Source organism: Sinocyclocheilus grahami, unplaced genomic scaffold (assembly GCF_001515645.1).
Source record: "Sinocyclocheilus grahami isolate Dianchi unplaced genomic scaffold, SAMN03320097.WGS_v1.1 scaffold1466.1, whole genome shotgun sequence".
Classification (NCBI taxonomy): Eukaryota; Metazoa; Chordata; class Actinopteri; order Cypriniformes; family Cyprinidae; genus Sinocyclocheilus; species Sinocyclocheilus grahami.
The window spans coordinates 184,570-196,380 of record NW_015506645.1 but is presented as its reverse complement, the minus strand read 5'-3'; the positions used below and the strand labels follow the sequence as shown (position 1 = coordinate 196,380).

The following is an 11,811-nucleotide window of genomic DNA, read 5'->3' as shown; positions in this document are numbered from 1 at the left end:
TGCGGGCGTGCGTGAGGGCGTGTGTGTGTGTGTGTGTGTGTGTGTGTGTGTGTGTGTGTGTGTGTGTGCATGCGTGCTGTGCGTCCATGTGTCCACTCATCAGTGTCTCAGTATGAGTGTCTCAGCCCTGATCTCCTGTGTCTTTGAGATTGGACCCAGATGCTACACCTTCTGCTCCTTAGACTGAAGAAAACAAACCATTCTTCCTCCTTCCATTCCTTTATCACTCGCTTTCCACCTTCTTTTGCTTCTGCTCATCCACCCTTCACTCTTTTCTCTTTCTTTCCGTTCTTGAGTCATTGTAACTCTGGCTGCTCTTCTGTAATTTTGTTTTACAAGACTGTATTGAAACATACAATGCATGGCATTCTCCATTGTACAGTAAGGTCTTTGCCCTGCCTTCACACGGTAGCATGCTGACCCTGTCTGGCAGGAGGGAGAGCAGTTCACAGAGGTACATCTAAGTCTTTGATATAGTTTTTTTTTTTTCAAAGACAAATTGTTCAATTTCTTTGCCTCTCCACATTCCCTGGAGCTTATCATCCTCCTCTGGCGCACCAACCCTCTCTCTTTTTTTTTTCTTTTCAAGTGCTCTGACAGTTGACGGTCAATTTTTTTTCTCTGTTCCTTTTGAAATAGATTCCCTCTGAATGTAGCAGCAGATAGTCCTTCCTCATTGTGCTTGTAAATCTTTGCACTATCAATTATTTAAAATAACTCCTCACTGCCTCACTGAATCATAGCTCTTCTCCTTATTACGCATTCATTATGAATTCAACATGCAAATACACACTTCAGTGTCAACCTCAGCTCTGCTTCGAAACCTAGTGACCTCCCTACCTAGAGAGCATTTTAATGCGAAGACTGTTCCAGAATTCGAAGATTATAAATATACCTACACTGCCATTCAAAAGTTTGGGGTTGGTAAGATTTTATTTTAATTAATTTTAATTATGAGTAAGCAAGCAGTAGCAAAGTATTTTAAACTTTTTTTTATTCATCAAGGACACACTTAATTGAACAAAAGTGGCAGTAAAGACATTTATAATGGTTCAAAAGATTAATATTTCTTCTGAACTCTCTACTGCTGAAAAATGTATCCACAAAAATACTGAGCAGCACAGCTTTTTTCAACATTGATAATAATAATAAGAAGAAGAAATGTTTCTTGAGCAGCAAATCAGCATGTTAGTATGATTTCTGAAGATCATGTGACACTGAAGACTGGAGTATTGATACTGAAAATTCAGCTTTGCCATTGCAGAAATAAATTACATTTTAAAATGTTTAAATAGAAAATGTTAAATTGTATTTATTTGTTTTAAATTGTAAACTGATATTTAAATTGTAATAATATTTCACAATTGTACTGTTTTTACTGTATTTTTTATCAAATAAATACAGCCTTGGTGAGCATAAGAAAAAAAAAGTAAAAATCTTACCCCAAACTTTAGTAGTGTATATTTCATTCATTGCTAAAATGCATTGATAAAATACATCTGTCATTGCATTTTATCTTCATTTTAATTGTTTTAGTTATTTTTAATGAAATAAAATAATTGTCTAAAAGTATTTTTTACTCAATATTTGTATGCCCCTCCCCCCCTTTTTAGAGTATTGTGTTGTTTGCTTCATTTTTTTATCATTCTGTGCGTAGTTGTTGCCTACATAGAGAGCTATGAGTTTCCATTTTAAGAGCTGTTGCATACACAATTCAAGAAAAGCCATTTATGATTTCTTTAGAGTCATCCCTGATGAATAATACATGTCAATAATTCAAAGAAATGACTACAGTGAGTGCAGCGTACTCTAAAGCATATAAAAGTTTGATACCGTAGCTTGTAAAATTTTGTGATTCCTTTTCAAGTCAGGAGTCACATTGTTATCGCCAACAGATTTGAGCTGTTAGCAAAAGCTTGTGGATTTAGTTTTCTGCACTGTGGGTTTACAATGACGGCCTGTCTCTCTCTCTCTCTGTCTCAGTGCCCTATGGCCATGCTAACCCTCATCATTAGAGCTGGCCCTGCTGGGAAGCGTGTGACACTCAAGTAAACAGCTGAGTGAAAAGCCTTGTGGGTAATGAGCTAAAGAGGTTGGGTAGATGTGGCTGCTGTGTATGGTAGCATGTTTGCCGTCAGGTTGACATCGGTTAGTGAGGGTTTATTACAGAATGTGAAGCAGTACCAGGGTAATTCTGTTTAAACTGTAGGTGACACAAATAGCATTCACAGAAGGATTCGGCAGAGCAATGTCAAATAATCACACTTTTTCCAGGTAGCATCAGGAAATCGCCTATTCCCAGATGAAAATATAATTGTTTATATTATGTTTCTCCTACAGTAAAACTCCTTCTGAGAAATAGAAATAGACAGAAATGACACGACATACGCTGTAAAAAAAAAAGAAAACGTTTTTATATTTTGAATTAGTTTTTATTTTTCTATTTTCCATTGATTTTAGTTATATTTTTATTTCGTTTTTTTTATTGTTATTGTTTTAGTTTTAGTTTTGTTTCGTTTTTTTAATATATGTCTGTGTAGTTTTTGTTGATATACAGTATGTCTATGTTGTCATTTCAGTTTAAGTTTTTGTTATTTTACTGCCAGTTCAACTAAATTAAAATAGGAAATATTGCTTTAGGAACTAGCTGAAGGAAAATCAAATGGAGACAGTTGCTGAAGTCTCATGCCCTTCATATGTTTCTCCTGAGGAAAAAAAGACCTCAACAAAGTCTGAAACTGTGCTTAGATTTGTCAGTTTACCAAAGTCTGCCATCAGAAGTCAGAGATCTTAATATGAACATTCTTCAGTCGAGTAATTGTTCATCCTGAAATAATACTACGAAGTAATCTAAGAGCTATTCTAAAATTGACTTTATAAAAATCAGTAAATTTATGGTTTCTCTTTCCTATGGGATCCAGCATTTCTCTTTTTCCATCATGCCTCCTTCTCTTTATAATCATCAGTTTCTGTCAGCCGGTGCGGTGACAGATATGACTTGTGGGTAGCACTGGGAATCTTAAACCAACATCATCCTCATGTGAGATGTCCGGTTTTGATGGATGAGGCTGAACCTGGTGGTTCTGTATCCTGATAATCCCGGTCTGAACTGAGCCTCCAGTGCTGTGTTATATGGGCTAAACAAAGCCTCGATGCACAAACACACACGGACAGACGCACACACACACACACACACACACCACCACAGAAGGTCATGATGTCTATTAATGCTGTGTGCCTCTGAGCCATGGAGCAGACGGTATATAGAATAGGAGGCAAGTGAGATGGAAGCACAACAAGGAAAGTGGAGAGGGATGTTAGAGAGGGAGTAGTATGTATTTGGCCCCTGTACTGCCCTACGGCCCCAGGAGTCTCCGTATGCAGCTGGGGTGAGCCGAGGACAGCCGAGATTCAGCTCAATTGATATCTCCTTTGTATGGTGGCCAAGAAGTGCAAAACAAATCACAATTCTGAAAACAAAATAACAAATTACAAACGCAAATGCAAGTCTAAAAAATGAAATAACAATTCAGAAAACACAACAACAATTCGGAAAACATTATAACAAGTCAGAAAACACAATGACAGATTCGAAAACAAAATAGCAAGTCAGAAAACACAACTACAAATCAGACAAACCGGAAGAGGTAGGTATAGTTTGAGACAGCGCCATTGGTTTGGGATTACTCACCGCTGACTGGACGAGACATCTGTCAATCAACGTATACAGGAAGAGTCGTGGTAGAAAGTTAGGAGATGGTATTAAAGTAGCTCAGTTTAAATGTGTTGTATGAATTGCCCTTACTATGGAATAAAAAATACGGAGTGTCTATTTACACTTAGTGCAAATAGCCCGCCTTGTTGGCAGTAATTCCGCTTTCCAACGTGGGATTGGGCTAGTCAACACTTTAAAAGCAGCTGTACATAATTAGCTCCAGTGGCGCAGATGGTTAAATGCTTGATGTCGGCTTTTTGACGAGATCGTCCCGGGTTCGATCCCGCCTTTTGCCGAACTTTTTTTTCTCCCTTTTCAAATCTTGTATCACATCGTAAAGGCATTTATTTTCAATAAAAATTAAGGAAATAATCAAAACGTTGAAAATAAAGTATCAGGTAGGGTTAGGGTAGGTGTAGGGAGGGCTTTATTGTACCAATAAGGTGGCATCCATTTAATAATTTAAATTAAAATTATAATTTACACTCAATACGTCATTATTGCATACTTTTTTATAATGTACTACAATACTGAAGTGCAGATAATTGCCACTATTTGTAACAAGTAGTATACATAGAAATCCTGCTATTTTAACATAGTGTAAATAGGTATTTGCACTTAGTGTAAATAGCATATTGCTAAAAATACTGCTATTTTCACTTAGTGTAAATAGAATCCATTGCTAATACGAGATTTGAAAAGGGAGGAAAAAAAAGTTTGGCAAAAAGTGGGATCGAACACAGGTCGATCGCGACAAATAGCCGACAACACAAGCTTATCCATCTGCTTCACTGGAGCTGATTTTTTCTAGCCACTTTTAAAGTGTTGACTAGCCCAGTGGTTCCCAACCCTGATCCTGGAGGCACCCCAACACTACACATTTTTCATGTCTCCTTAATCAAACACACCTGATTCAGGTAATCAGCTCATTAGTAGAGACTCCAACACCTGAAATTGGTGTGTCAGAGAAAGGAGACATGCAACATGTGCAGTGTTGGGGTGCCTCCAGGATCAGGGTTGTGAACCACTGGACTAGCCCAATCACACGTTGCAGGGCGGATTTACTGTACATGGCCTCTGCCAACAAGGCAAATGTTGTAGACACTCCGTATTTTTATGCCATTGTAAGGGCAATTCATACAATACATTTAAAATGAGCTACTTTAATACCATATCCAAACTTTCTACCACGACTCTGCTGTTCTTCGTCTGGTTCTTCCTGTATACGTTGATTGACAGATGTCTCGTCCAGTCAGCAGTGAGTAATCCCAAACCAGTGGTGCTGTCTCAAACTATACCTACCTCTTCCGGTTTGTCTGATTTATCATTGTGTTTTCTAACTTGTTATTTTGTTTTCGAATTTGTTGTTGTGTTTTCTGACTTGTTATTTTGTTTTCGAATTTGTCATTGTGTTTTCTGACTTGTTATAATGTTTTCTAAATTGTTGTTGTGTTTTATGAATTATTTAGTTTTTTAGACTTGCATTTGAGTTTGTAATTTGTTATTTTGTTTTCAGAATTGTGATTTGTTTTTGCACTTCTCTGCCACCGTAACTTTGCCTCTGCACTTGCAAACACACACACACACACACACACCACACTTAAGTTTAGGAGTCCATTTTTAAAAATATTCTGGGTCAGAATGTTTTTCTTGACATTAAAGCAGCCCAGTCTCATAAAAATATGTACCTCTGGGTGCTTTTCTACAACACTGTTTTTATACCTGCACGTTTCGCCGCAGTTTCAAAGAGAAATGTCCACTGAGTGGCGCTAAAACAAGGGTTCAATACGTAAACCCTGGCAAGTTTTTATTATGTTGATATAGGTATGTATTGCTGTGTTTTTATTACATTGCTTCAGGTACGTATTGCGGCGGTTCAGAATTCAAATATCCGGGGACTGTCGCTAAAAGTTAATGCTCTATCGTGCTGGAAACATGCCCTACACCAAACCCAACCCTAAACCTACCCGATAGTGTTAACAAATGCAAAACTGATATAAAAACGCATTTGTTGATGCAACCGTGTCATTTGAACTTACTTATATGCAGATTTGAACTGTTTTGTTGAACCGTAGTTACACGGGATTTGAATCGGAGCTCCTCACCTCTCAAGTACGTCTCCGTGAGCTACCGAACAAACCTACTGTCGATGAAAACCCATTGATATGAAGCTGGATATGTGCAGTGCTAACGTTCAAAAGCATCAGTTTTCAAATCTCCCAGCATATTAAAATTGTTTTGAAGTCATAACATGATATTCTTCAAGTAATTGTGCGAAAATTGTGCCTCTAGTGTTCATTTCTTTTGAAACTGCTGTGATATGTACTTATTGGTACGTATTTTGCGTCTTGCGAAAATGTGCCCTTGTGTACGTTTTTGCCATGAGACCAGGTTGCATTAAAGACCTTTCAGACTTTTCAGATGCAACATTCAATCATATTTTCATCAATATTTTTTGGAGAGTAATTTACTTTTGCTTTGAACAAAATCGAACAAGATAAATCTCAAAAAGACCAACATTGAAATCGCCTATAAAACAAAACCAACAACATTTAAATATTTTAATGGAACAAAACCAACCGATATTTAAACCTCTTAATAGAACTAAACCAATATTTAGATCTTTTAACAGAATAATAATAAACTCACATTTAAATATCTAAATAGAGCAAAAGTGACCAACATTTTAATCTCATAATAGAACAAAACTGAAGACATTTAAATATTTTAATGGAACAAAACCAACCGATATTTAAACCTCTTAATAGAACTAAACCGACCAATATTTAGATCTTTTAACAGAATAATAATAAACTCACATTTAAATATCTAAATAGAGCAAAAGTGACCAATATTTTAATCTCATAATAGAACAAAACTGAAGACATTTAAATCTTTTAATGGAACAAGACCAACCGATATTTAAATCCCTTAACAGCACAATAATTAACCAATAATTGAACAAAACACACCAATGTTTAAATCTCTTAAAGGTGACATCAGATTAAAATTTCACTTGTTTAGCTTTTTTTTTTTTGCATTTAGTTAGGATTTTGGCATGTCTGCCAGCTCAGAAAAGCTGAAAAGAAAATGCAGCCAGTTTGTTTCGGGCTGTCTAAGTCTGAAACTGTGTCATCCAGAGAGCTGTTTCAATTTGCAGCTGGTTTCTACGTAGATAGCTAGTTATTTGAATAAAGCCACCTCAGAGCCATATATGGAGTCCAAGGCAGCAATTGACGAGTCTTGTGTCGACACGCCCCATGGAAGAGAAGGGTGGGGTCAGCAGTGGTAGATTCAGTAGCACTGCAGCAAAGTAAGTAATATTTTACCTGTGCTGTGTGTTTGGAGTCTTGATTGAATGGGATAAGAGAAAGAGACTGTGCACTCTATGATAAATTCTACTAAGACGATACAAAGTAGACAACACATCTTTAATTAATCTGGCTACAGTCACTGCAGTGTTCTGATGGTGTCTGAGCAGTAATAAAACTTCGGGCTTGTGTTGCGATGCTTCTATGTGCAGTCCAGAATTGCTTTTGCATTAGAACTCCTAGTCTAGAAGTAGCTCACGGTTTTTAATTAGAAGTGTTTTGAGTCAGACTGCTTTTATTCCTAAAATGCTTTCATTTTAGTTAATATGTGCTTTTATTCTAGGCCTGCATTCAGACTAGAAACGTTTCGAGTCATGAACTGCTTTCTCCCTGCAACTGCTGTTATTCTTGAACTGCTCTCAATTGTAGAATTGTTTTCAGTCTAAGCACTTGCTTTCAGTCTAAAACTGCTGTTAGTTGTGAGACTAATGAGACTTATGGATTAGCTCATTGTTTGCTCACCCTTGCTCACCCATCCCAACCTTTCATTACTAGTGAATTTTCAAAGAGAACTTTGTTTTTTGGTAACAAATGGCATTGTTTTTGTATTTCTATTTAGCATACAGTGAGGACCAGTTGCTTCCTTAAAAGCACTTAAAGTATCATTAATGGAATCACTGCAATTCAAGAACCAGAACTGTTACATTTCTTATGAATTCAATTCATTATCATTCAAATGTTTAAGGTCATTAAGGTTTTTAAAAATAAATAAATGAATAAAAAGAAAAAAGAAAAGAAAAAAAATAAATGAAAACTTTTATTCAGCCAGGACCCATTAAATTGATCAAAATTGAAAGTATGTTATAAAAGATTTCTATTTCAAATAAATGCTGTTCTTTTGAACTTTCTATTCATCAAATAATCCTTAAAAAAATGTATCACAATTTCCATAAATAATATGAAGAAGCACAACTGTTTTCAACATTGATAATAATAAGTAATGTTTCTTGAGCAGCAAATCAGCATATTAGAATTATTTCTGAAGGATCATGTGACACTGAAGACTGGAGTAATGATGAGGAAAATTCAGCTTTGCATCACTGAATTACATTTTAAATATATTCAAATAGAAAACTGTTATTTAAAATTGCAATAATATTTCACAGTATTATAGTTTTTTTTACTGTGTTTTCAAAATAAATGCAAATAAATCAAATAAATGCAGCCTTGTTGAGCATAAGAGAATGTTTCTTTCAAAAGCGTAAAAAACTCTTACCAACCCCACATTTTTGAACAGTAGCCTACACACACACACTCATAAATTGTGTCTATGAATAATCCAATATAAATGCATACTCAGCACCTGTGAAGCAATCTCCTGAACAGTCCTGACCTCAACACCTACTTCTCTTTATTTCCCTTACTCTCTGATTATGTGCATGTGTGCATGTATGTGTGTGGTGGGTGTATGTTTGATAATGTGGTGGTTGGGTTTCATGGTTCATCTCTACTTGTTAATGGATGTTCATATAAACCCTCCCCAGCCGGGACAATACAAATCCCTTGACTGAAATTAGACGGTCATAAACATCGCAGATTGCTGACTGGACAAAATGTCCAGATTCAAGAGAATGAGCTGTACATCCATCAAAAACAGCACATGCAGCAGCGGGAGGAGGAATCTGGCTACAGTCCCGGCAGTGTTCGGACACTGTCTGAGCAGTCATAAAACTACTGTCGCAGTGCTTCTCTATAACTGCTTGCAGTGTGACACTTCAGTCTCGAGCTGCTTTAAACGAGAACTCTTTGTCTGGTACTTTCAATGTAAAACTGATTTAATTTAGTCTATTAGTCTGTTGTTCTGTATCCCTGTGCACTGTGAAATGTTATTGGTGCAAAATTCCACTCCACATATCAAAATAATAAACATCAAATGTGTTCATTTTTATGATTTTGTTTTTGATTACATGTTTCAAAACACTGAAACAAAAATAAACCACCACAAACAACATACGCACATGGAACAGATACTGTCAGCACTGCTTATAATATTGCAAGCATCTATATGACATACCATATAGAAATGATTGAGTACAAAGCACTTTAGAGTTTTACGGAAATAGGTCTTACTTGGGTGCGATTGTGTCACTTCACACAGCAGGTTCACTGTTAATTTAACTGTTAGTTAGAACTCTGTTACCTCCCAATCTAAAGCCAAAACCCTCTCGTAATCATTCTTTAAGCATTTTAAAAGTTGTCCCTGTTCTACCAGCTGATATGAGCTTCATAATGATATCTTTGGGCAGCAAAATCTCTCTTATGGAGTGGGATCTGATCACCCTCAGCACTAGTTAAAGGTTTGAGCGATTGACTCTCCCCTACAGCACTTGATACTCAAATGCAGTAAACTCCACTTGCAAATCAGTTGGCATACTGTGTTTATCCACCAGAGCAAAAATAAGCGGATAGAAAATGTTACACTACAGGTCATTTGAAGGCACGAAAATGCTTGAATTTGAATTGCATTTACAGGCTTTGCTTGAGGAGGAACACAAACCCAGACTTTTATAAGGTCGTCCAATTGATTGGATTGTTACAGTTGTGAACACAACAGCAAATTCACTGCCAGTCAATCAGTGTAAGAGGGTATTGTGTGCTCAATTATCACAAACAAAACACTGTCCAAGCCTTTAGTGACAGAAAACATCCAACAGAACCTCATACAGTCTAAAATGTGCTTTTGTTTCATCTTTTTGCAGGAGTACACCATCGACGTCTTTTTCAGGCAGAGCTGGAAGGATGAACGGTTGAAGTTTGAGGGACCGATGAACATTCTGCGTTTGAACAACCTGATGGCCAGTAAGATCTGGACTCCAGACACATTCTTTCACAATGGGAAGAAATCTGTCGCACACAACATGACCATGCCCAACAAACTGCTGCGGATTCAAGATGACGGCACCCTGCTGTACACCATGAGGTAACCAAGGTCTTGTTTGTACTGTTTTTATATCTCAGCTTTTTCAAGAGTTTCAAAAGATACCACACATAACATCATTTGGAAAGTGCTGTGCTTTTAAAGTTTCAAGTTGAAATTTTGTTAAGTAGCATAATTTTGTTAAGTAAATAAGTAGCATTTGGTAATCCTCAAAACACACTTTTTTCTGTAAAAGAAACAAATCTATGTTTATGATGATAATAATATTATAATATTATGATAATATTTTCATTATCCAGCTCAATTCTGTTCAAGTTTTTTTTTTTTCTCTTCCGATAGTATTACTGAATATTAATTGCCTTAAACCCCCAATATTACCATAAAATTAAGTCCAATAGTCAGATCAGCCTTAAAAGATGAGAGAAAAGATTTATGGTCATATTTATGGTCATCTGTTCACACTGTCAAAAAATTGATCTGGCCTATGATCTTGTGGACTATTATCCAAGTTTTACCTAAACTGAAGAAATGTTGCCCTCCAGTGAATTTTCAGTGAATAATGACTTTAATTTTGATCTGTTCCTCACATAATGTTATCAGAATTAATATTTTTTGGTGAATGATCTATTTAGCTCATATTGTGCGTGGCAAATGGAGTCATTCCTCATGTCAATCCCTGAATCACCTTGTACTCCCGTGAATTAGAATAATTCATCCCTCACCGGCTCCCACAGTATGACAGGCGGCCGTATTGATTTAGCCACTAATTAAGATGTTTCATCTCTTTTCAGAAATGTGACACTCACTTTTGTAGGAGCCAATTTTGTTAAAACCAGTGACTTTCTCTTTGTGAAGCTCAGTTCTCATTGCAATCAACATTTTCAAGAGTCTGAGAACATCCTCGTCAATCTCCTTAATTACCTGCAGATGAAACAGGAAGAGCAGAATCTGTGATATATTGTCGTGTGTCGTGTACACAAGCCTCAAACAACATGGCTTTCATAATGACTCGCTCTCGCTTCTGTTCATCCTGATGCCGCTCCAGAACACATCATGACACTCTCCAACACGTACCCTCTCAATTTTCCTTTGCTTTTTTCTTTTTTCTTCTAAATCGCTGTCTCGCTCACAGCTCTTGCTATGAGCACAAATGCTCCTCGCTACTGCCAAATCAATGAGAGCCTGACTCAGCCGTGAAGCGCAGGAAGAAAAAAAGGAGACAAACTGAGAGAGAGACTAAGAAAGAGAATGCAGCAGACAGAGTGAAATAGAGGAGAAATGGATGTGAAAATGAACTTGCATTTATATTATTGATCTACTTAATATTCAAAATATTATTGAGAATATAGAATTACTATTAACTTATTCACTATCTCACTATAAACTAACTATTAACTATGACTTTTGCCTCTAGACTCCTAATTTGCTGCTTATAAATAGTTAGTATGTAGTTGTTAAGTTTAGGTATGGGGTTGGATTAAGGGATCTAAAATATGGTCATGCAGAATAAGGCATAAATATGTGCTTTTTAAGTACTAATCAACAATATGCTAGTAATATGCATGCTAATAAGCATCTAGTTAATAGTGAGAACTGGAACTAAAGTGTTGCCACTTTTTATTTTGCCATTCAAACTTCTAAATAGCTAATCAAGTTTCATAAGTATGAGAGTGATAAGAGAAAAAAATATTTCACAATTGAGTTGTGTCACTGAATTGTGTTGTCACAACTGTCACTGAATTAATTCAAAACTCTGATTCAAAGATTGGTTTGTGTGGCTTTATTTTACAATCTATTTTTATGGTGCATAAATAAAAAGGATTAAATAATATTCCTTGTGATAATTA

The 11,811-nt window shown here is 36.3% G+C and overlaps 1 protein-coding gene across 1 annotated transcript in view; it reads left to right on the top strand.

Annotated features, from left to right (window-relative positions):
- LOC107570494 (gamma-aminobutyric acid receptor subunit alpha-2-like) overlaps nucleotides 1-11,811 on the top strand; it is a gene marked incomplete at its 5' end in the record, with an annotated part of 88,430 nt that overhangs the window by 38,120 nt on the left and 38,499 nt on the right. The window contains one exon of the mRNA XM_016256723.1: nucleotides 9,786-10,006. Coding sequence (XP_016112209.1) covers nucleotides 9,786-10,006 — 221 coding nt within the window. The remainder of the gene's footprint in view (nucleotides 1-9,785; nucleotides 10,007-11,811) is intronic.